At 47.1% G+C, this 26,515-nt stretch overlaps 1 protein-coding gene across 1 annotated transcript in view; it reads left to right on the top strand.

Annotated features, from left to right (window-relative positions):
• Positions 1-26,515, top strand: part of ush2a (Usher syndrome 2A (autosomal recessive, mild)) — a 458,847-nt gene that overhangs the window by 107,048 nt on the left and 325,284 nt on the right. Inside the window, 4 exon segments of the mRNA XM_065004287.1 lie at positions 9,544-9,739; positions 11,303-11,433; positions 14,984-15,179; positions 26,196-26,485. Of these exon segments, the coding sequence (XP_064860359.1) occupies positions 9,544-9,739; positions 11,303-11,433; positions 14,984-15,179; positions 26,196-26,485 (813 nt within the window).

Below are 26,515 nucleotides of genomic sequence, written 5' to 3'. Positions count from 1 at the left end.
AGGAGCAGGTTTCTGGGCGTGGAAGAATAGATTCAAGGCATAATGTACAGACAAGGATATGTTAGGATGTGAATACAGTGGAGGTAAACCTCGGCATCGAGTGATGATGGGAGAGGTTTTGTCTCTCGAGACACCATTTGAACCAGGTAAGGTCACCGCATGTGAGGGAGTTGGAACAAAAGGGCTAGCTAAGGCATATTTGAGCAGGACTGGAGGCTCTACAGGGAAGTAAGATATTAATCACTAACCAAAACCGCAATGGACAAGGCATATTGACATTAGGGAGAGGCATGCGTAGCCGAGTGATCATAGGGACCAGTGAGTAGCTATGCAAGCTGGAGACACGGCGATTCAGACAGCTAGCGGGCCAGGGTTTGCAGGCTAGCAGAAGGGCCTCAGAGGGACGTCGTGACGGAACAGTCTGTTTTACCCCCCTCGGATGGTTAGGTCGGCAGACCAGTCGTGATGGATCAGCAGGGCTCTGTGTAGGCAGCAAAAGCGGTCCAGGCCAAATGGCAAAATAGGCATTGTAGCCCAAGGAGTGGGTGATGGACCTATTCAGCTAGCTGGGAGATGGGCCAAGCATGAGGCTAGTTCCCAGCTAACTGTTGCTTGCTTCGGAACAGAGACGTTAGCCAGGAGTAGCCACTTGGATAGCAGCTAGCTAGCTGTGCTGATCCAGGGGAAAAGGTTCAGAGCTTGCGGTAGGGATATGGAGATTTGGTGGAGAAAAAGCAGTCCGGACAGCAGTCCCAACGTTATTGGGTCTATTGGTTGCGGAAGGCTTATTTTTAGCCTACATATAATTTTACAAGTCCTGAATTCATTAGATTATTCCTGACTCTTTGAAATGCAATGCATTGACCTTTAATTGTGCAAGAAAGCTTAATTACAGAAAAGGTTTAATTTTTACAAAATTAAGATTTGATTTGAAGGCCATATCCTCCAACCCTAGTGTGTTTGTTTATCTGTGTATAGGTCTGAGAGCCTCTGTTGAATGGTGAAGCTTCTGCTGTGTGTCAGTGTAATGTTGAGACATGCAGCAGCAGGCTGAGCCTGAGATATTAGACATAAATATTGCATGTATCCTGTAGAGTTAGATCGAGGCCGGGCCGTGATGGCTGCTCTGCTCAGCTGCAGAATTTCCACAGTGACATTAAAATGGCCGAGATGGTCAGACATGTGTCAGCATGATGATCACTGGAGAGGTAGGAGAAGAGGGCCAAGACACACACACACACATACACACACACACACACACACACACACACACACACACACACACACACACACACACACACACACACACACTTGACATGCAAGTACACACACATACACAATATACACACAAAGTATGCAGACACACGAGTGCAAGTGGACATGCCTACTTTTCTTATTCTAATTCATTGGTAGTTTCAGCTTTGTGACACGGAGACAAGCAACAAACAGAGCGGAAGGAGAGGTAGAGAAAGAAAGGCATGAGGAAGAGGGAGTGTCTCTCGACTGTGAGTAAATTAGAAAAAAAGAAGGAAGGAGACAGAGCGAGGAAGAGAGTAAAGGAAGGAGCGCTTAAGGTGTGTGTCTGCTCCATACTGACAGTTAGTAGAGGCCACGGTCTCTGTTGCTAAAGCAGCACATTTTCACCAGCGACAAAGGTTAACTGTGGCGCACATGTATTCCACGATCTTTCCAGGGGGAGCGTGAAATTGGCCATGGCATTCAGAATGGGGTTAGATAGAACCACGAACGATCTCTATCAAGATAAATCCAAACTCAGCAATTTCCTCTAGCAGTTTAACACAGAGACAATGGTTATTCCTATACCCCCCATCTCTAGTGATTTAAATTAATACATGTGATTATCTCCATCTCACAGTCATCAGTTTAGCATTATCAATCAATACCTGTGATTACTCTGTCATAACTTATTGATTTGTAATTGATACACAGACATTATGTCAGGTTGCTCTATTATTTTTCATATACAGCTCGGTTTGATTTTATGGGAGAAGCTCACCTCGTTCACTACCATACATGTTGATGCCAAGGCAGCTATTTTTGGTCAGAAATGTCAACACACATCAGCTATCACGGAGAGGTGAGGAAAGAGAGTGCCCAGGAATGATTCTGTGGCCATGAAATACTTACAATTCCAGAAATACCACAAAGCATCACCAATGTTGATTTCTACATAAAGAATGTGTGCTGCTATCCCAACCAGCAGCAGCCCAACACTTCAGAATTCATAAAGAGAGAATGAATGCCCCCAAAAACCTTTCTCTTTCATTTGCTATGCTAATGTGTGCGGCACACATAGCGATGAGAGAGGAGGAGGAGAGGAGGGAGAGGGATGAAGAAAGAAAGAAAGAGAGAGACGTAGAGAGGGATTTCTCTTGGAAGTGAGGAATGAAAAGCAGCTTTGATTTGTGAAGCGGTGAGGAACAAGGAGATCCAGACAACGCATGCTAATGGAGGCCTGTTTTAACTGTCGAGGACGCCTGCCTGTGAATACACACCTCCCCAGACGGACCCGTGTTCGTTAGCGAGAGTATGTGCCTGTGTGCGTCTGTGTGTGTGTGATGTCTCAGGAGAATCCCCCACGCTGCTTCATCAGATCCACTTAATAATCACCCAACGGGAATGACGGCCAGAGCCCTGTTCAAACACCTACACACACAGATAAATAATTGAAGTCTTTAAAATCATATTCATGTCTTAGACATGCAGAAACATGTATGTTTTTGTAATGCCATGTGTAACTTTGTAAGTAAAAGAGATCCCAATGAATATATTAGTGTGTTTAAGGAGCTAGCTGACACAGAAACAGACTGTCACCCAGGCTAGATAACGTAATCTCAGGGATGCCTGTGTGTGAGTGTGTCTGTGTGCGATGAATTATCTTATCTCTCTCAGTGGTTCTCCGTCCCATGCTAAACACACAGTATGTTCCCTGAGTGTAGTGTACTGTCTCCATGTTGGTTGGTGTGCAGGTACTGTACTGCTCTGTATGGGCTAACAGGTACTGTACTGTTCTGTATGGGCTGACAGGTACTGTACTGCTCTGTATGGACTGACAGGTACTGTACTGTTCTGTATGGGCTAACAGGTACTGTACTGTTCTGTATGGGCTGACCTGTACTGTACTGTACTGTTCTGTATGGGCTGACAGGTACTGTACTGTACTGTTCTGTATGGGCTGACAGGTACTGTACTGTTCTGTATGGGCTGACAGGTACTGTACTGTTCTGTATGGACTGACAGGTACTGTACTGTTCTGTATGGGCTGACAGGTACTGTACTGTTCTGTATGGGCTAACAGGTACTGTACTGTACTGTTCTGTATGGGCTGACAGGTACTGTACTGTTCTGTATGGGCTGACAGGTACTGTACTGTTCTGTATGGGCTGACAGGTACTGTACTGTTCTGTATGGACTGACAGGTACTGTACTGTTCTGTATGGGCTGACAGGTACTGTACTGTTCTGTATGGACTGACAGGTACTGTACTGTTCTGTATGGGCTAACAGGTACTCTACTGTTCTGTATGGGCTGACCGGTACTGTACTGTACTGTTCTGTATGGGCTGACAGGTACTGTACTGTTCTGTATGGGCTGACAGGTACTGTACTGTTCTGTATGGGCTGACAGGTACTGTACTGTTCTGTATGGACTGACAGGTACTGTACTGTTATGTATGGTCTGACAGGTACTGTACTGTTCTGTATGGGCTAACAGGTACTGTACTGTACTGTTCTGTATGGGCTGACAGGTACTGTACTGTTCTGTATGGGCTGACAGGTACTGTACTGTTCTGTATGGGCTGACAGGTACTGTACTGTTCTATATGGGCTGACAGGTACTGTACTGTTCTGTATGGGCTAACAGGTACTGTACTGTTCTGTATGGGCTGACAGGTACTGTACTGTTCTGTATGGGCTGACAGGTACTGTTCTGTACTGTATGGGCTAACAGGTACTGTACTGTACTGTTCTGTATGGGCTGACAGGTACTGTACTGCTCTGTATGGACTGACAGGTACTGTACTGTTCTGTATGGGCTAACAGGTACTGTACTGTTCTGTATGGGCTGACCTGTACTGTACTGTTCTGTATGGGCTGACCTGTACTGTACTGTACTGTTCTGTATGGGCTGACAGGTACTGTACTGTTCTGTATGGGCTGACAGGTACTGTACTGTTCTGTATGGACTGACAGGTACTGTACTGTTCTGTATGGGCTGACAGGTACTGTACTGTTCTGTATGGGCTAACAGGTACTGTACTGTACTGTTCTGTATGGGCTGACAGGTACTGTACTGTTCTGTATGGGCTGACAGGTACTGTACTGTTCTGTATGGGCTGACAGGTACTGTACTGTTCTGTATGGGCTGACAGGTACTGTACTGTTCTGTATGGACTGACAGGTACTGTACTGTTCTGTATGGGCTAACAGGTACTGTACTGTACTGTTCTGTATGGGCTGACAGGTACTGTACTGTTCTGTATGGGCTGACAGGTACTGTACTGTTCTGTATGGGCTGACAGGTACTGTACTGTTCTGTATGGGCTGACAGGTACTGTACTGTTCTGTATGGACTGACAGGTACTGTACTGTTCTGTATGGGCTGACAGGTACTGTACTGTTCTGTATGGACTGACAGGTACTGTACTGTTCTGTATGGGCTGACAGGTACTGTACTGTTCTGTATGGGCTAACAGGTACTCTACTGTTCTGTATGGGCTGACCGGTACTGTACTGTACTGTTCTGTATGGGCTGACAGGTACTGTACTGTTCTGTATGGGCTGACAGGTACTGTACTGTTCTGTATGGGCTGACAGGTACTGTACTGTTCTGTATGGACTGACAGGTACTGTACTGTTCTGTATGGGCTGACAGGTACTGGACTGTTCTGTATGGGCTAACAGGTACTGTACTGTACTGTTCTGTATGGGCTGACAGGTACTGTACTGTTCTGTATGGGCTGACAGGTACTGTACTGTTCTGTATGGGCTGACAGGTACTGTACTGTTCTATATGGGCTGACAGGTACTGTACTGTTCTGTATGGGCTAACAGGTACTGTACTGTTCTGTATGGGCTGACAGGTACTGTACTGTTCTGTATGGGCTGACAGGTACTGTTCTGTACTGTATGGGCTAACAGGTACTGTACTGTACTGTTCTGTATGGGCTGACAGGTACTGTACTGCTCTGTATGGACTGACAGGTACTGTACTGTTCTGTATGGGCTGACCTGTACTGTACTGTTCTGTATGGGCTGACCTGTACTGTACTGTACTGTTCTGTATGGGCTGACAGGTACTGTACTGTTCTGTATGGACTGACAGGTACTGTACTGTTCTGTTTGGGCTGACAGGTACTGTACTCTTCTGTATGGACTAACAGGTACTGTACTGTTCTGTATGGGCTGACAGGTACTGTAAAGTACTGTTCTGTATGGGCTAACAGGTACTGTACTGTACTGTTCTGTATGGGCTGACAGGTACTGTACTGTTCTGTATGGGCTGACAGGTACTGTACTGTTCTGTATGGACTGACAGGTACTGTACTGTTCTGTATGGGCTGACAGGTACTGTACTGTTCTGTATGGACTGACAGGTACTGTACTGTTCTGTATGGTCTGACAGGTACTGTACTGTTCTGTATGGGCTAACAGGTACTGTACTGTTCTGTATGGGCTGACCTGTACTGTACTGTTCTGTATGGGCTAACAGGTACTGTACTGTACTGTTCTGTATGGGCTGACAGGTACTGTACTGCTCTGTATGGACTGACAGGTACTGTACTGTTCTGTATGGGCTGACAGGTACTGTACTGTTCTGTATGGGCTGACAGGTACTGTAAAGTACTGTTCTGTATGGGCTGACAGGTACTGTACTGTTCTGTATGGGCTGACAGGTACTGTACTGTTCTGTATGGGCTGACAGGTACTGTACTGCTCTGTATGGGCTGACAGGTACTCTACTGTATGGGCTGGCAGGTACTGTACTGTTCTGTATGGGCTAACAGGTACTGTACTGTTCTGTATGGGCTGACAGGTACTGTACTGTTCTGTATGGGCTGACAGGTACTGTACTGTTCTGTATGGGCTGACAGGTACTGTTCTGTTCTGTATGGGCTGACAGGTACTGTAAAGTACTGTTCTGTATGGGCTAACAGGTACTGTACTGTACTGTTCTGTATGGGCTGACAGGTACTGTAAAGTACTGTTCTGTATGGGCTAACAGGTACTGTACTGTACTGTTCTGTATGGGCTGACAGGTACTGTACTGTTCTGTATGGGCTAACATGTACTGTACTGTTCTGTATGGGCTGACCTGTACTGTACTGTACTGTTCTGTATGGGCTGACAGGTACTGTACTGTTCTGTATGGACTGACAGGTACTGTACTGTTCTGTTTGGGCTGACAGGTACTGTACTCTTCTGTATGGGCTAACAGGTACTGTACTGTTCTGTATGGGCTAACAGGTACTGTACTGTTCTATATGGGCTGACAGGTACTGTACTGTTCTGTATGGGCTGACAGGTACTGTACTGTTCTGTATGAGCTGACAGGTACTGTACTGTTCTGTATGGACTGACAGGTACTGTACTGTTCTGTATGAGCTGACAGGTACTGTACTGTTCTGTATGGGCTAACAGGTACTGTACTGTTCTGTATGGGCTGACAGGTACTGTACTGTTCTGTATGGACTGACAGGTACTGCTCTGTATGGGCTGACAGGTACTGTACTGTTCTGTATGGGCTGACAGGTACTGTACTGTTCTGTATGGGCTGACAGGTACTGTACTGTTCTGTATGGGCTGACCTGTACTGTACTGTATGGGCTGACAGGTACTGTACTGTTCTGTATGGGCTGACAGGTACTGTACTGCTCTGTATGGGCTGACAGGTACTGTACTGTATGGGCTGACAGGTACTGTACTGTTCTGTATGGGCTGACAGGTACTGTACTGCTCTGTATGGGCTGACAGGTACTGTACTGTTCTGTATGGGCTAACAGGCATTTATTATGGCTTTTTTGTGGCTTTATTATGGCATTTATTGTGGCTTCCTATATCTGTCTAGCCCGGATTTTACCTGTTAAAGGAGATAAATGAGATATTGTGGAGAGACTTGGTGTGTGTTCCTCTTCCTTTCTCCTGTCACCCCTCTCTAACTCTCTCCCTCTCTCTCTCTCTCTTTCACTCTTTCTCTCACTTTTTCTCTCTATTTTTCTGTCTCTTTCTCTCTCTCTCTCTAACTCACTCTCTCTCTTTATCTCTCTCTCTCTCTCTCTCTCTCTCTCTCTCTCTCTCTCTCTCTCTCTCTCTCACACTCTCTCTCCTCTCTTGCTTTCTCTCTTTCTCTCACTCACTCAATTCAATTCAAAGGGATTTATTGGCATAGGAAACATATGTGAACATTGCCAAAGCAAGTGAAATAGATAATAAACAAATGTGATAATAAAACAGTAAAAAATTAACAGAAACATTACACTCCCAGAAGTTCCAAAGGAATAGAGACTATGTCATATTATGGCTAGATACAGTGTTGTAATGATGTGGAACAGGTAACACTTCTTGCTGCTGTGATGATACACTGTGGTATTTCACCCAATAGATATCGGAGTTTATCAAAATTGGATTTGTTTTATAATTCTTTGTGGATCTGTGTAATCTGAGGGAAATGTCTCTAATATGGTCATACATTGGGCAGGAGGTTAGGAAGTGCAGCTCAGTTTCCACTTCATTTTGTGGGCAGTGAGCACATAGCCTGTCTTCTCTTGAGAGCCATGTCTGCCTACGGCCTCTCAATAGCAAGGCTATGCTCACTGAGTTTGTACATAGTCAAAGATTTCCTTCATTTTGGGTTAGTCACAGTGGTCAGGGATTCTGTCACTGTGTGCTCTCTGTTTAGGGCCAAATCACATTTTTGTTTGCTCAGTTTTTTGTTAATTCTTTCCAATGTGTCAAGTAATTATCTTTTTGTTTTCTTATGATTTGGTTGGGTCTAATTGTGTTGCTGTCCTGGGGCTCTGTGGGGTGTGTTTGTGAACAATGCCCCAGGGACAGCTTACTTAGGGGACGCTTCTTCAGGTTCATCTCTCTGTAGGTGATGGATTTGTTATGAAAGGTCTGGGTACACAGAATATATTTTTGCAGAATTCTGCATGCAGTTTGGTGTTTGTCCCATTTTGTGAATTCTTGGTTGGTGAGCGGACCCCAGACCTCACAACCTTAGAGGGCAATGGGTTCTATAACTGATTCAAGTATTTTTAGCCAGATCCTAATTGGTATATCGAATTTGATGTTATCTTTTGATGGCGGAGAAGGCCCTCTTGCCTGGTCTCTCAAATCATTCACAGCTTTGTGGAAGTTACCTGTGGTGCTGATGTTTAGGCCAAGGTATGTATAGATTTTTAGGCCGTCCTTGATTGGGGACAGAAGCAAACAGTAGACATTTCACTTCAGATTCTAGTAGTGTGAGGCTGAGTGCTGCACTGTTCTCGTGCCCTCACCAATTCATTGATATATATGTTGTAGAGGGTGGGGCTCTCTCCCTCTGCTGTTACCCCATCTCCTACCGTCTCTTTCTTTCTCTCTCTCTCTCTCTCTCTCTCTCTCTCTCTCTCTCTCTCTCTCTGGGTTAGTGATTCCCTGTGGACTTGAGGCCCTCCACTCAGCAGGACTTTCAGCCCCAATCTGCCTCAATGTGTCTTCTTCCCCCCTTCATCTCTCTCTTCTTCCCCCTTTCTATCTCCCGCTCCCCCTTTTCTTTCTCTTCCTTCTGTCCTGCCCCTCCCTCTCTATAAGCTATCCCTCCTTGTACCCACTCCCTCTCCTCATCCCTCCCTCCCTCTCTCTCTCCTTCCTCCATCTCTGTGTGTCAGACAGCGGCATAGCAGCACAGGTTTGTCTGTGTGTGAGTGTGTGCATATGTGTCACCAGGGAGCCCCATGTTTTTTAATACATTTTTAATCATTCCATTTGATGCTCCTCTTGTCCACCATAATTTGTACTGACTGCTGAACAGAATCAAAGACCAACACAAACATACATTTTTCATTCTTTGTCTTTTTTCCTCTACGCCTCACACCTCGACATGCTTGTTTTGACATAAAAGTGGCCTATTTTAACGATGCTGTTGTTGAAAGTCACTTTTAATTTCCCTACCTGATTTCCCTATGGTGTGTCTGTACATTTCAATGTGAATACAGGAGAGTGAGGGGTGGAGTTTTATATATTCACGACACAATGGCAACACAATGAATGACAGCCGATTGTGAATGTGTACTGTTTCTCTCTTTGATAAAGGTGCATAAGGGGAATATGTTGTTTGTGCTCTATTCTACCCCTGTTGCTCTCTGTTGTCAACGCTCTGTGTTTCTCACTTGTCTAACAGAGGTCCTCTGAGATGTCCGTTTTGTTATAATATAATAGAAAAAAAACACTTTATACTTAGTTACTGTACATAAAACATACATTTGATACATTTTTTCGTTCTGTTTGTCTGTTAATTATTTATGTGTGTGTGTTTCAGTGCCAGCGCTGTGCCCCACTCTACAATGACAAACCCTTCAGGTCAGGTGACCAGGTCCAAGCCTACAGCTGTCGACCATGTGACTGCCATGGCCACGCCCTTTCCTGTCACTATGACATCACAGCTGACGCCCACCCCACTGAACACTACAGAGGAGGGGGAGGGGTGTGTGACGACTGTATGCACAATACTAAAGGTATGTAACTATACCGAACAAAAATATAAACGCAACATGCAACAATTTGAAAGGTTTTACTGAGTTACAGTTCATATGAGGAAATCAGTCAATTGAAATAAATACATTAGGCCATAATCTATGGATTTCACGTGACTGGGAATACAGATATGCATCTGTTGGTCACAGGTACCTTAAAAAAAGGTAGGGGCTTGGATCATAAAACCAGTCAGTATCTGGTGTGACCACCATTTGCCTCATGCAGCGTGACACATCTTGATCAGCAGGTTGATTGTGGCCTGTGGAATGTTGTCTCACTCCTCTTCAATGGCTGTGAGAAGTTGCTGGATATTGGCGGTTGATGTTGGAATCGACTTATGGTAGAGAAATGAACATTAAATTATCTGGAACAGCTCTGGAGGACATTCCTGCAGTCAGCACGCCAGTTGCACGCTCACTCAAAAGTTGACACATCTGTGGCATTGTGTTGTGTGACAAAACTGCACATTTTAGAGTGGCCTTTTATTGTCCCCAGCTCAAGGTGCCCCTGTGTAATTATCATGCTGTTTAATCAGCTTCTTGATATGCCACACCTGTCAGGTGGATGGATTATCTTGGCAAAGGAGAAATGATCACTAACAAGGATGTAAACAAATGTATAAACAGGATTTGAGAAAAAATATGCTTTTTGTGCATATGGAACATTTCTGGGATCTTTTATTTCAGCTCATGAAACATGGGAACAACACTTTACATGTTCTGTTTATATTTTTTTCAGTGTGGTATACACTCACACTCACACTCACACTCACACAAACACACACATACACACACACACGTGTGCGCACACACAGTGGACATCTCTTGAGACTCTTCAGCTTTTTAATCTACATTTTAAGTTTTATATAGTGTGTGATTGAATTCTAATGAGTTAATAATGATCTCCACATCTTCAACCCCTCTCTCCTCTTTGACCTCTACCACCTCACACACCTACGCCCACCCTATCACTCACCTCTCACCTCTACCCCTTACCCTCCACCCCTGCCTCGACCACCTCACACACCTACGCCCACCCAATCACTCACCTCTCACCTCTACCCCTTACCCTCCACCCCTGCCTCTACCACCTCACACACCTACGCCCACCCAATCACTCACCTCTCACCTCTACCACCTCACACACCTACGCCCACCCAATCACTCACCTCTCACCTCTACCACCTCACACACCTACGCCCACCCAATCACTCACCTCTCACCTCTACCACCTCACACACCTACGCCCACCCAATCACTCACCTCTCACCTCTACCACCTCACACACCTACGCCCACCCAATCACTCACCTCTCACCTCTACCCCTTTACCCTCCACCCCTGCCTCTACCACCTCACACACCTACGCCCACCCAATCACTCACCTTTCACCTCTACCCCTTACCCTCCACCCACCCCCTTTATATCTCACCCTTTCATCCCCCCCTCTCTCTCTGTCCTCCCCACCCTTTCTCTCTCTCCTTCTCTCCTCTGTCCCCCCTCCCTCCCTCTATCTCTCATTCTCTCCCCCTCTCTCTCCTTCCAGGTCGTAGCTGTGAGTCCTGTGTTAGTCAGTTCTACAGGGAGGTGGTTGCTGACCCCAGGTCAGAGGTTGTGTGTCAACCATGTGACTGTTACACACCTGGCTCCATCAACGGTAGTCTGGAGTGTCACCCGGTAAGAACCTATTCTTTTTCCTTTTCTTCCTCCTTCACTCTACCTGAGCCCTCCTGTAGGCATAATCAATGTCTGTCTGGTGTCACCAGATTCTACCTCCTTCACTCTACCTGAGCCCTCCTGTAGGCATAATCAACGTCTGTCTGGTGTCACCAGATTCTACCTCCTTCACTCTACCTGACCCCTCCTGTAGGCATAATCAACGTCTGTCTGGTGTCACCAGATTCTACCTCCTTCACTCTACCTGAGCCCTCCTGTAGGCATAATCAACGTCTGTCTGGTGTCACCAGATTCTACCTCCTTCACTCTACCTGACCCTCCTGTAGGCATAATCAACGTCTGTCTGGTGTCACCAGATTCTACCTCCTTCACTCTACCTGAGCCCTCCTGTAGGCATAATCAATGTCAGTCTGGTGTCACCAGATTCTACCTCCTTCACTCTACCTGACGCTCCTGTAGGCATAATCAACGTCTGTCTGGTGTCACCAGATTCTACCTCCTTCACTCTACCTGAGCCCTCCTGTAGGCATTATCAACGTCTGTCTGGTGTCACCAGATTCTACCTCCTTCACTCTACCTGACGCTCCTGTAGGCATAATCAACGTCTGTCTGGTGTCACCAGATTCTACCTCCTTCACTCTACCTGAGCCCTCCTGTAGGCATTATCAACGTCTGTCTGGTGTCACCAGATTCTACCTCCTTCACTCTACCTGACCCTCCTGTAGGCATAATCAACGTCTGTCTGGTGTCACCAGATTCTACCTCCTTCACTCTACCTGAGCCCTCCTGTAGGCATAATCAACGTCTGTCTGGTGTCACCAGATTCTACCTCCTTCACTCTACCTGACCCCTCCCGTAGGCATAATCAACGTCTGTCTGGTGTCACCAGATTCTACCTCCTTCACTCTACCTGACCCCTCCTGTAGGCATAATCAACGTCAGTCTGGTGTCACCAGATTCTACCTCCTTCACTCTACCTGAGCCCTCCTGTAGGCATAATCAATGGTAGTCTGGAGTGTCACCAGATAGGCTTCCCTTTCTTTCTTCTCGTCTTCTTCCTCCTTCTCCTCTTCCTCCTCCTCCCTCTTCTTTCTCCTCATCCCTCCTTCTTTCTCTTCCTCCTCTCTCCCCTTCTAGTATTCCCATACCTTAGTTTACCATAGACCAGGGCTATTCAGTTTCAGGCCTACCTGGTAGTTAATTGCACACACCTGGTGCCCCAGGTCTGAATTAGTCCCTGATTGGAAGGAGAGGAGGAAAACCAGAAGTGTTTTGGCCCTCCAGGACCGGAATTGAACCGGAATAGAGCCTCCACAGGATATATAGCTGTGTAATGTGGGACACTGAGAGTGAGTATGTACAAGTGTCAGTACTTCTCTTAGCCTTCTAGAGAGAACCCCCCCCCCCCCTTTCTTTAGCTGAATATCACAGTGGCCATTCTGGAGAGAACCCCCCTTTCTTTAGCTGAATATCACAGTGGCCATTCTGGAGAGACCCCCCCCCCCTTTCTTTAGCTGAATATCACAGTGGCCATTCTGGAGAGAACCCCCCTTTCTTTAGCTGAATATCACAGTGGCCATTCTGGAGAGACCCCCCTTTCTTTAGCTGAATATCACAGTGGCCATTCTGGAGAGAACCCCCTTTCCCCAGTGGCCATTCCCCCCCTTTCTTTAGCTGAATATCACAGTGGCCATTCTGGAGAGAAACCCCCCTTTCTTTAGCTGAATATCACAGTGGCCATTCTGGAGAGAACCCCCCTTTCTTTAGCTGAATATCACAGTGGCCATTCTGGAGAGAACCCCCCTTTCTTTAGCTGAATATCACAGTGGCCATTCTGGAGAGACCCCCCCCCCTTTCTTTAGCTGAATATCACAGTGGCCATTCTGGAGAGAACCCCCCCTTTCTTTAGCTGAATATCACAGTGGCCATTCTGAGAGAACCCCCCTTTCTTTAGCTGAATATCACAGTGGCCATTCTGGAGAGAACCCCCCCCCCCCTTTCTTTAGCTGAATATCACAGTGGCCATTCTGGAGAGAACCCCCCTTTCTTTAGCTGAATATCACAGTGGCCATTCTGGAGAGAACCCCCCTTTCTTTAGCTGAATATCACAGTGGCCATTCTGGAGAGAACCCCCCTTTCTTTAGCTGAATATCACAGTGGCCATTCTGGAGAGAACCCCCCTTTCTTTAGCTGAATATCACAGTGGCCATTCTGGAGAGAAACCCCCCTTTCTTTAGCTGAATATCACAGTGGCCATTCTGGAGAGAAACCCCCCTTTCTTTAGCTGAATATCACAGTGGCCATTCTGGAGAGAAACCCACCCCCCTTTCTTTAGCTGAATATCACAGTGGCCATTCTGGAGAGAAACCCCCCTTTCTTTAGCTGAATATCACAGTGGCCATTCTGGAGAGAAACCCCCCTTTCTTTAGCTGAATATCACAGTGGCCATTCTAGAGAGAACCCCCCCCCCTTTCTTTAGCTGAATATCACAGTGGCCATTCTGGAGAGAACCCCCTCCCCCCTTTCTTTAGCTGAATATCACAGTGGCCATTCTGGAGAGAACCCCCTTTCTTTAGCTGAATATCACAGTGGCCATTCTGAGAGAACCCCCCCCCCTTTCTTTAGCTGAATATCACAGTGGCCATTCTGGAGAGAACCCCCCCCTTTCTTTAGCTGAATATCACGGTGGCCATTCTGGAGAGACAGGTGATGTCGACAGAGACAATGGATGACAAATTCAAAATCAATCTGAGGGTCAGTCCCAAGGAGAATAGTATCTGTTGTAAACTCTCCCAGTGAAGGATGATTCCCTCTAAAGCTCCATAGATTCATGTCTTTCCCTCTAATATTTCCGTTCTCTTTCACTGCTTTGGTGGAGTCAGGGGCTCCTGGGAGTTTCCACCATATTTCTGATACTAGTCATTTTACTTTCAAATCAGTGTAGGGAAGTGAACAAGTGCACACTTTGGGAGGATGGAGAGATCATTTGGGACATTACCGTTGTCTAGGGTCCAATGCTGAGCTCGATTGGTTTGGTTTGTATGTCATGTTCTTTTGGTGAAATACGCAGCCAACTAACCAAACACCTAACCAAACACACAAACAAACAAACAATGCAAGCACTTCTCAACACACACACACACACACACACACACACACACACACACACACACACACACACACACTGCCCCTCAGTCTCTCAGGTGCTATGACCTCTTTAACCTACCCTCCTCATCCTTCTCTCCTCCTCCCTCATTCAAAATAATTGAGAGGCCTCGGTGAGTACGAGCTGCCCATCCGTGACACGCTCCCACAATGCACTGCTGCATAGGTGGACTAATTGGTAACATGTCTCTCCATCTCTTCCTCTCCTCGCTCCTCTCCTCCCTTCTCTCCGCCCCTACTCCACTCATCTCCCCCTCCTCTTTCTCTCTCCTGCACTCCTCTCATTCCCTCTCTCTCTTTTTCTCTCTTCCCCCTCTCCCTTCCTCCATCCCTCCCTCCCCCTACCTCCCCCTTTCCCTCCACCCCCCTCTCCTTTTCTCTCTAGGTGGGGGGCCAGTGTAAGTGTAAGAGGCATGTGTCTGGCAGGCGGTGTGATGCGTGTCAGGTTGGATTCTACTCTCTGCAGCCATTGGGCCCCGAGGGCTGTCTGCCGTGTGGCTGCAGCGCTGCAGGCACCCAGGGAGACAACGGCACCTGTCACCAGCAGTCAGGACGGTGCCAATGCAAGACACACGTAATCGGTAGGTAGCAAGTTAGCACTTCTGGGTGATGGCTCTGGTCATAGGAGCACATGGGAGGCCTCTCTCTCTCTCTCTCTCTGCCTCGCTGTTATTTCTACACACATCACTCTCTCTCTTTCTCTCTCGCTCTCGCTCCTCTCTTTTCTCTCTTTTCTCTCTCTCCTTTCTCTCTCTCTCTTCTCTGTTTTTCTCTTTTCTCTCTCTCTTCTCTCCTCTCTCACTCTCTTTTCTCTCTTCTCTCTCACTCTCGTTTTTCTCTTTCTCTCCCTCTATCTCTCTCTCGCTTCATCCTCTTCTCTATCTTTCTGCTCTCCCTACTTTCCTCTCCTTATCTGTTGTTCCCCCCTCTATCTCTCTTTCTCTCTCTCCCCTCTATCTCTCTTTCTCTCTTCTCCCCTCTCTCTCCCCTCTATCCGTCTTTTCTCTCTCTCCCCTCTATCTCTCTTTCTCTCTTCTCCCCTCTATCTCTCTTTCTCTCTTCTCCCCCTCTATCTCTCTTTCTCTCTTCTCCCTCTCTATCTCTCTTTCTCTCTTCTCCCTCTCCCCCTTTCCCAAAGAATAATGGGAGAGTACAGTTGATTAAAGAGTGAAGAGGAGAGAAAAAACAACATTTGTTTGTTTTTTTCATTCTGGAAGATATTTAGTTATATCATAATATACTCATTTCTAAGAAACATTAAACATAAACATGAATTGTTTATATTTATAATATGGTAAAGTGACTAACACATAGACTAACCTGTATTTAAGTGCTATGATTAGGTTGTTGAGCGCTCAGCACATTCTTGGCCTATCTGTTTGTTTGTTCCTTCTCCCAAAACACACACCACACACACACACAGCCCTTCTTTTCATGACATCACCACTAGCGGCAGCCAAGAATGTTTTCCTCCTTCTCGTGGCCCTTTCTTCCTCGCTCCTTTGTGATAAATCTGCGCCGTTTCTCCCCTGAGTGTCTTTCAAGAATCTCTTATCAAATGCAAAACGAATCCAACTTAACACACCTTCTTTATTGCTAAGCCAGGATATCAACGTCCACCTCATTTTCATTCTCTAATTCAATGAGAAGTTGATTAGAACAAACTGTCCCGGGCCCCGCCTCCTTTACACTCTTCTTACAATACCCCACTCTTTCATTTCCTTTGCTCCCATAGCTATTTTTCTGAAATTAGATTTGATTACGGCAATTTATTACGAGCTGGGTGTTTGAGGGGAGCAGCGGCTTCATAAGTGCATTGTGTACATAATAGTATTTGAAATCAAAGTTTATTTGTCACATGTGCCGAATGGTCGGGCCAATTTAGGTAGTATGTACATGAATGTATAGTTAAAGTGACTATGCATGTAAGATAAACAGAGAGTAGCAGCAGCGTAAAAGAGGGGTTGGGGGGGTACACAATGCAAATAGTCTGATTAACCATTTGGTTACCTGTTCAGGAGTCTTTATGGCTTGGGGGTAAAAACTGTTGAGAAACCTTTTTGTCCTAGACTTGGCACCGGTACTGCTTGCCATCCGGTAGTAGAGAGAACAGTCTATGACTGGGATGGCTGGGGTCTTTGAACATTTTTAGGGCCTTCCTCTGACACCGCCTGGTGTAGAGGTCCTGGATGGCAGGCAGCTTTTCCCCAGTGATGTACTGGGCCGTATGCACTACCCTCTGAAGTGCCTTGCGGTCGGAGGCAGAGCAATTGCTGTACCAGGCAGTGATGCAACCGGTCAGGATGCACTCGATGTTGCAGCTGTAGAGCCTTTTGAGGATCTCAGGACCCATGCCAAATATTTTTAGTTTCCGGAGGGGGAATAGGCTTTGTTGTGCCCTCTTCACGACTGTCTTGGTGTGTTTGGACCAATCTAGTTTCTTGTTGATGTGGACACCAAGGAATTTGAAGCTCTCAACCCGCCTCACTACAGCCCCGTCGATGAGAATGGGGATGTGCTCGGTGCTCCTTTTTCTGTAGTCCACAATCATCTCCTTAGTCTTGGTTACGGTGAGGGATAGGTTGTTATTCTGGCACCACCCGGCCAGGTCTCTGACCTCCTCCCCATAGGCTGTCTCATCGTTGTCGGTGATCAGTGTTGTGTCATCAGCAAACTTAATGACGGTGTTGGAGTCGTGCCTGGCCATGCAGTCGTGGGTGAACAGGGAGTACAGGAGGGGACTGAGCACACACCCCTGTGGAGCTCCAGTGTTGAGGATCATCGTGGCAGATGTGTTGCTACCTACCCTCACCACCTTGGGCGACCCGTCAGGAAGTCCAGGATCCAGTTGCAGAGGGAAGTGTTTAGTCCCAGGATCCTTAGCTTGGTGATGAGCTTTGAGGGTAATATGGTGTTGAACGCTGAGCTGTAGTCAATGAACAGCATTCACACGTAGGTGTTCCTTTTGTCCAGGTGGGAAAGGGCCGTGTGGAGTGCAATAGAGATTGCATCATCTGTGGATCTATTTGGGCGGCATGCAAATTGGAGTGGGTCTAGGGTTTCTGGGATAATGGTGTTGATGTGAGCCATTACCAGCCTTTCAAAGCACTACGGACGTGAGTGCTGCGGGTCTGTAGTCATTTTAAATTTATTTTTAAATTTAAATTTTTTACCTTTATTTAACTTTGCAAGTCAGTGACGGCCTAGGAACAGTGGGTTAAATGCCTGTTCAGGGGCAGAACGACAGATTTGTACCTTGTCAGCTCGGGGTTTGAACTTGCAACCTTCCGGTTACTAGTCCAACGCTCTAACCACTAGGCTACCCTGCCACCCCTTAGGCAGGTTGCCTTTGTGTTCTTGGGCACAGGGACTATGGTGGTCTGCTTGAAGCATGTTGGTATTACAGACTCAATCAGGGACATGTTGAAAATGTCAGTGAAGACACCTACCATTTGGTCAGCACATGCCCGCAGCACACATCCTGGTAATCCGTCTGGCCCCGCAGCCTTGTGTATGTTGACCTGTGTAAAGGTCTTACTCACGTCGGCTACGGAGAGCGTGATCACACAGTTGTCCGGAACAGCTGATGCTCTCATGCATGCCTCAGTGTTTCTTGCCTCGAAGCGAGCATAGAAGTGGTTTAGCTCGTCTGGTAGGCTTGTGTCACTGGGCAGCTCTCGGCTGTGCTTCCCTTTATAGTCTTTAATAGTTTGCAAGCCCTGCCACATCCGACGAGCGTTGGAGCCCGTGTAGTATGATTCAATCTTAGTCCTGTATTGACGCTTTGCCTGTTTGATGGTTCGTCGCAGGTCATAGCGGGATTTCTTGTAAGCTTCCGGGTTAGAGTCCCGCACCTTGAAAGCGGCAGCTCTACCCTTTAGCTCAGTGCGAATGTTGCCTGTAATCCATGGCTTCTGGTTGGGGTATGTACATACAGTTACTGTGGGGACGACGTCCTCAATGCACTTATTGATAAAGCCATTGACTGATGTGTTGTACTCCTCAATGTCATTGGAAGAATCCTGGAACATGTTCCAGTCTGTGATAGCAAAACAGTCCTGTAGTTTAGCATCTGCTTCATCTGACCATTTTTTTATAGACCGAGTCACTGGTGCTTCCTGCTTTAATTTGAGCTTGTAAGCAGGAATCAGGAGGATAGAGTTGTGTTCGGATTTACCAAATGGAGGGCGAGGGAGAGCTTTGTACACGTCTCTGTGTGTGGAGTACAGTGATCTAGAATTGTTTTCCCTCTGGTTGCACATTTAACATGTTGATAGAGATTTAGTAGAACTGATTTAAGTTTCCCTGCATTAAAGTCCCCGGTCCACTAGGAGCGCCGCCTCTGGGTGAGTGGTTTTCTTATTTCCTTATACAGCTGACTGAGTGTGGTCTTAGTGCCAGCATCTGTCTGTGGTGGTAAATAAACAGCCACGAAAAGTATAGCTGAGAACTCTCTGTTGGCTGAGGAGCAAGATGGGAGGGGGCATGCCCCAATACATGCAAACTGTAGAGATACACGCGTGTGCTGGCTCACGCAGACACACACCAAAACACACACACTCACACCCACTCCCACTTACCTATGATTTAATGGTAAACAGCAGAGCTGACCCAGATAGTAGGTGTCATTACTCTTATTTAATAGAAGAATGTAAACCACTTCATTAAGACACACACTCTGTCACTGTCCTGGTTACTGTTTTTCTGGATGTTAATGGCTGTAGTACAGCAGGCCTGTAGAAGCAGCAGTGCACTGCAATGAACAGAATCCAAACTGAGTTGCATGTAACAAATAGAACACTACAAAACTATTCCAGGAATCATGTTGTGACTGCCTGATCGTTCTCCAGTTCATTTGGCTTCACGATGTTACTCTAAACCAAAGCTGCAGAAGAACCACCCTGCAACCACAGGTAGGGATCATTATGAATGGAAACAAAAGCTAAAGAAACCACAACACAAGTATACAATAGAGCCAGAAAAATACACTATGTCAGAGTTAACATCTCATTTGCAGGTCAAGGTAAACCGTGTCAATACTAGGTTTCGTTATTAATAGGAACCATACAACCATCATTAAATCCATTTATTTATAAAGCCCTTCTTACATCAGCTGATATCTCAAAGTGCTGTACAGAAACCCAGCATAAAACCCCAAACAGCAAGCAATGCAGGTGTAGAAGCACGGTGGCTAAGAAAAACTCCCTAGAAAGGCCCAAACCTAGGAAGAAACCTAGCCTCTTCTGGCTGTGCCGGGTGGAGATTATAACAGAACATGGCCAAGATGTTAGAATGTTCATAAATGACCAGCATGGTCAAATAATAATTTACATTTACATTTAAGTCATTTAGCAGACGCTCTTATCCAGAGCGACTTACAAATTGGTGCATTCACCTTATGACATCCAGTGGAACAGCCACTTTACAATAGTGCATCTAAATCTTTTAAGGGGGGGTGAGAAGGATTACTTTATCCTATCCTAGGTATTCCTTAAAGAGGTGGGGTTTCAGGTGTCTCCGGAAGGTGGTGATTGACTCCGCTGTCCTGGCGTCGTGAGGGAGTTTGTTCCACCATTGGGGGGCCAGAGCAGCGAACAGTTTTGACTGGGCTGAGCGGGAACTGTACTTCCTCAGTGGTAGGGAGGCGAGCAGGCCAGAGGTGGATGAACGCAGTGCCCTTGTTTGGGTGTAGGGCCTGATCAGAGCCTGGAGGTACTGAGGTGCCGTTCCCCTCACAGCTCCGTAGGCAAGCACCATGGTCTTGTAGCGGATGCGAGCTTCAACTGGAAGCCAGTGGAGAGAGCGGAGGAGCGGGGTGACGTGAGAGAACTTGGGAAGGTTGAACACCAGACGGGCTGCGGCGTTCTGGATGAGTTGTAGGGGTTTAATGGCACAGGCAGGGAGCCCAGCCAACAGCGAGTTGCAGTAATCCAGACGGGAGATGACAAGTGCCTGGATTAGGACCTGCGCCGCTTCCTGTGTGAGGCAGGGTCGTACTCTGCGGATGTTGTAGAGCATGAACCTACAGGAACGGGCCCCCGCCTTGATGTTAGTTGAGAACGACAGGGTGTTGTCCAGGATCACGCCAAGGTTCTTAGCGCTCTGGGAGGAGGACACAATGGAGTTGTCAACCGTGATGGCGAGATCATGGAACGGGCAGTCCTTCCCGGGAGGAAGAGCAGCTCCGTCTTGCCGAGGTTCAGCTTGAGGTGGTGATCCGTCATCCACACTGATATGTCTGCCAGACATGCAGAGATGCGATTCGCCACCTGGTCATCAGAAGGGGAAAGGAGAAGATTAATTGTGTGTCGTCTGCATAGCAATGATAGGAGAGACCATGTGAGGTTATGACAGAGCCAAGTGACTTGGTGTATAGCGAGAATAGGAGAGGGCCTAGAACAGAGCCCTGGGGGACACCAGTGGTGAGAGCACGTGGTGAGGGAGACAGATTCTCGCCACGCCACCTGATAGGAGCGACCTGTCAGGTAGGACGCAATCCAAGCGTGGGCCGCGCCGGGAGATGCCCAACTCGGAGAGGGTGGAGAGGAGGATCTGATGGTTCACAGTATCGAAGGCAGCCGATAGGTCTAGAAGGATGAGAGCAGAGGAGAGAGAGTTAGCTTTAGCAGTGCGGAGCGCCTCCGTGATACAGAGAAGAGCAGTCTCAGTTGAATGACTAGTCTTGAAACCTGACTGATTTGGATCAAGAAGGTCATTCTGAGAGAGATAGCGGGAGAGCTGGCCAAGGACGGCACGTTCAAGAGTTTTGGAGAGAAAAGAAAGAAGGGATACTGGTCTGTAGTTGTTGACATCGGAGGGATCGAGTGTAGGTTTTTTCAGAAGGGGTGCAACTCTCGCTCTCTTGAAGACGGAAGGGACGTAGCCAGCGGTCAGGGATGAGTTGATGAGCGAGGTGAGGTAAGGGAGAAGGTCTCCGGAAATGGTCTGGAGAAGAGAGGAGGGGATAGGGTCAAGCGGGCAGGTTGTTGGGCGGCCGGCCGTCACAAGACACGAGATTTCATCTGGAGAGAGGGGAGAAAGAGGTCAGAGCACAGGGTAGGGCAGTGTGAGCAGAACCAGCGGTGTCGTTTGACTTAGCAAACGAGGATCGGATGTCGTCGACCTTCTTTTCAAAATGGTTGACGAAGTCATCTGCAGAGAGGGAGGAGGGGGGGATGATTCAGGAGGGAGGAGAAGGTGGCAAAGAGCTTCATTGGGTTAGAGGCAGATGCTTGGAATTTAGAGTGGTAGAAAGTGGCTTTAGCAGCAGAGACAGAAGAGGAAAATGTAGAGAGGAGGGAGTGAAAGGATGCCAGGTCCGCAGGGAGGCGCCAGTTTTCCTCCATTTCCGCTCGGCTGCCCGGCCCTGTAGTGTGAGCTCGCAATGAGTCGTCGAGCCACGGAGCGGGAGGGGAGGACCGAGCCGGCCTGGAGGATAGGGGACATAGAGAGTCAAAGGATGCAGAAAGGGAGGAGAGGAGGGTTGAGGAGGCAGAATCAGGAGATAGGTTGGAGAAGGTTTGAGCAGAGGGAAGAGATGATAGGATGGAAGAGGAGAGAGTAGCGGGGAGAGAGAGCGAAGGTTGGGACGGCGCGATACCATCCGAGTAGGGGCAGTGTGGGAAGTGTTGGATGAGAGCGAGAGGGAAAAGGATACAAGGTAGTGGTCGGAGACTTGGAGGGGAGTTGCAATGAGGTTAGTGGAAGAACAGCATCTAGTAAAGATGAGGTCGGCGTATTGCCTGCCTTGTGAGTAGGGGAAGGTGAGAGGGTGAGGTCAAAGAGGAGAGGAGTGGAAAGAAGGAGGCAGAGAGGAATGAGTCAAAGGTAGACGTGGGGAGGTTAAAGTCGCCCAGAACTGTGAGAGGTGAGCCGTCCTCAGGAAAGGAGCTTATCAAGGCATCAAGCTCATTGATGAACTCTCCGAGGAACCTGGAGGGCGATAAATGATAAGGATGTTAAGCTTGAAAGGGCTGGTAACTGTGACAGCATGGAATTCAAAGGAGGCGATAGACAGATGGGTAAGGGAGAAAAGAGAATGACCACTTGGGAGAGATGAGGATCCCGGTGCCACCACCCCGCTGACCAGAAGCTCTCGGGGTGTGCGAGAACACGTGGGCGGACGAAGAGAGAGCAGTAGGAGTAGCAGTGTTATCTGTGGTGATCCATGTTTCCGTCAGTGCCAAGAAGTCGAGGGACTGGAGGGCGGCATAGGCTGAGATGAACTCTGCCTTGTTGGCCGCAGATCGGCAGTTCCAGAGGCTACCGGAGACCTGGAACTCCACGTGGGTCGTGCGCGCTGGGACCACCAGATTAGGGTGGCCATGCCATGCGGTGTGGAGCGTTTGTATGGTCTGTGCAGAGAGGAGAGAACAGGGATAGACAGACACATAGTTGACAGGCTACAGAAGAGGCTACGCTAATGCAAAGGAGATTGGAATGACAAGTGGACTACACGTCTCGAATGTTCAGAAAGTTAAGCTTACTACACACTACACACTCACGCACACTACACACTACACACTCACGCACACTACACATTACACACTACACACTACACATTACACACTACACACTATACACTCACGCACACTACACATTACGCACTACACACTACACATTACACACTACACACTACACATTACACACTACACACTCACGCACACTACACACTACGCACTACACACTACACACTACACACTACACACTACACACTACACATTACACACTACACATTACACATTACACGCTACACACTACACATGACACATTACACACTACACACTACACATTACACACTACACACTACACACTACACATTACAAACTACACATTACACACTACACACTACACATTACACACTACACATTACACACTACACACTACACATTACACACTACACATTACACATTACACGCTACACACTACACACGACACATTACACACTACACACTACACATTACACACTACACATTACACACTACACACTACACATTACAGATTACACACTACACATTACACACTACACATTACACACTACACATTACACACTACACACTACACATTACACATTACACACTACACATTACAGATTACACACTACACACTACACATTACACACTACATATTACACACTACACACTCACGCACACTACACACTACACACTCACGCACACTACACATTACACACTACACACTCACGCACACTACACATTACACACTACACATTACACACTACACACTATACACTCACGCACACTACACACTACGCATTACGCACTACACACTACACACTCACGCACACTACACACTACACATTACGCACTACACACTACACACTCACGCACACTACACACTACACACTACACATTACACACTCACGCACACTACACATTACACACTACACACTACACATTACACACACACACACACTCACGCACACACACACTCACACACGCACACACACTACACACGACACATTACACACTACACACTCACACACACTACACATTACACACTACACACTACACACTCACGCACACGCACACTACACATTACACACTACACACTCACGCACACACACACTACACATTACACACTACACACTACACACTCACGCACACGCACACTACACACTACACATTACACACTACACACTCACGCACACACACACTACACATTACACACTGCACACTACACACTACACACTACACATTACACATTACACACTACACACTACACATTACACACTACACACTACACACACGCACATTACACACTACACACTACACACGCACATTACACACTACACACTACACACTACACATTACACATTACACACTACACACTACACATTACACATTACACACTACACACTACACATTACACACTACACACTACACATTACACATTACACATTACACACTACACATTACACACTACACACTACACACTCACGCACACTACACATTACACACTACACACTCACGCACACATTACACACTACACATTACACATTACACACTACACACTATACACTCACGCACACTACACACTACGCACTACGCACTACACACTATACACTCACGCACACTACACACTACGCACTACACACTACACACTCACGCACACGACACACTACACACTACACATTACAGACTACACATTACACATTACACACTACACACTACACGCACACTACACATTACACACTACACACTACACACTCACACACACTACACATTACACACTACACATTACACACTACACACTACACATTACACACTACACATTACACACTACACACTCACACACACACACACTCACACACGCACACACACTACACACGACACATTACACACTACACACTCACGCACACACACACTACACACTACACACTACACACTACACACTCACGCACACGCACACTACACATTACACACTACACACTCACGCACACACACACTACACACTACACATTACACACTACACACTCACGCACACACACACTACACACTCACGCACACACACTACACACTCACGCACGCATGCGCACACACACACACACACACCCACACACACACACACTGTGACTCACTCACTCACTCACACACACCAACCCAGCCCCACCACATTGTTCAACTCCGCCGTATCCTTCACCATGCTGCTATAACCACTGGTTTGAAATATGGGCCGGCAGAATGACATTAATATCTATACATTCATTAAACAGGTTGTGGGCAGTGGGTTGGGAGTGGAGCTGAAATGCCAAGTGGCTGGGGCACTGGTACTCCTGCGTCTAAACGGCTCTGCCCCGGGGCTGCCTGGATAACATTAGGGATAGATTGCCTGTCAGGGAATAGCTATGGTGTGTTCTAATAACCAGCGTTGCCTGTGCATATTTGAATACAGCCCCAATATGACGCTAGTTGGAATCCATGTAGACTATACTCCACTGAGAGGGGGTAATACCTCTCTCTCTGCCTCACTGTTATTTCTACACACATCTCTCTCTCTCTCTCTTGTAGTTGTTCATTTATTTATTTTCTCTCAGTGAAATGAAGTGTTCTGCCTGAGGAGGGTGATCCATCATACACAGATGCCCTGGCCTAATGATTCCGTTTTTCTGACTTTACACACACGTGCAAACACACACTCTTGTAATTTTTCACACAATTACTTATTTGTTGATTTTGCACTATGTTACATTTAAAACAGATCTAGATTAAGACATAAACTAGTTCTGTTAGTCAGAGTGATGATGATGGAGATAGATGAGTCTAGCTGTAAGAATGGGTGGTTATGGCCAAGCACCAGTCAGTCGTACAGATATTTAACCAGGCTGTATTTTAAGGAGGGAAAGGTCCAGTTTTTATTGCTGTTAATATAGACATCCTCTACATTAAATTATTCAATGAGAAGGCTGAGGTAGTCACAGAGTCACTTCGTTGTTGTATTGCATCTTTCAGAGCTTTGAGTTTGGAATGTGTTAACATTGCATCTCTCTGTCTATCCTGTACCCTTTATCTCTCTCTCGCTCTCTCTTTCTCTCTCTCTCCTCGCTTTCTCTCCTTTCTATCTCTCTCGCTCTCTCTCAGGTCGTACCTGTGACAGGTGTGACTATGGCTACAAGCTGTTAAATTCCTCTCATCTTGATGGCTGTGTGGGGTGTGACTGTGACCAGGTGGGGTCCCTCAACCCCTTCTGTGAGCCAGAGGGGGGCCAGTGTGAGTGCAGGGAGGGAGTGGGGGGCCAGCGCTGTGACTCCTGTGCCAGGGGCCTCTATGGCCTCCATCAGGCGGGCTCCTGCATCCCGTGTCTCTGCTCGCCTGACGGGACCGTACCTGGGTCTGTGTGTGACCCAGAGACTGGACAGTGTGTGTGTAAGGTGAGTGTGTGAGAATATGTTTACTGACAT

The sequence above is a fragment of the Oncorhynchus nerka genome, linkage group LG18, assembly GCF_034236695.1.
Source record: "Oncorhynchus nerka isolate Pitt River linkage group LG18, Oner_Uvic_2.0, whole genome shotgun sequence".
Classification (NCBI taxonomy): domain Eukaryota; kingdom Metazoa; phylum Chordata; class Actinopteri; order Salmoniformes; family Salmonidae; genus Oncorhynchus; species Oncorhynchus nerka.
The sequence above is the reverse complement of the archived record's forward strand: the minus strand, read 5'-3'. Positions and strand labels throughout refer to the sequence as shown.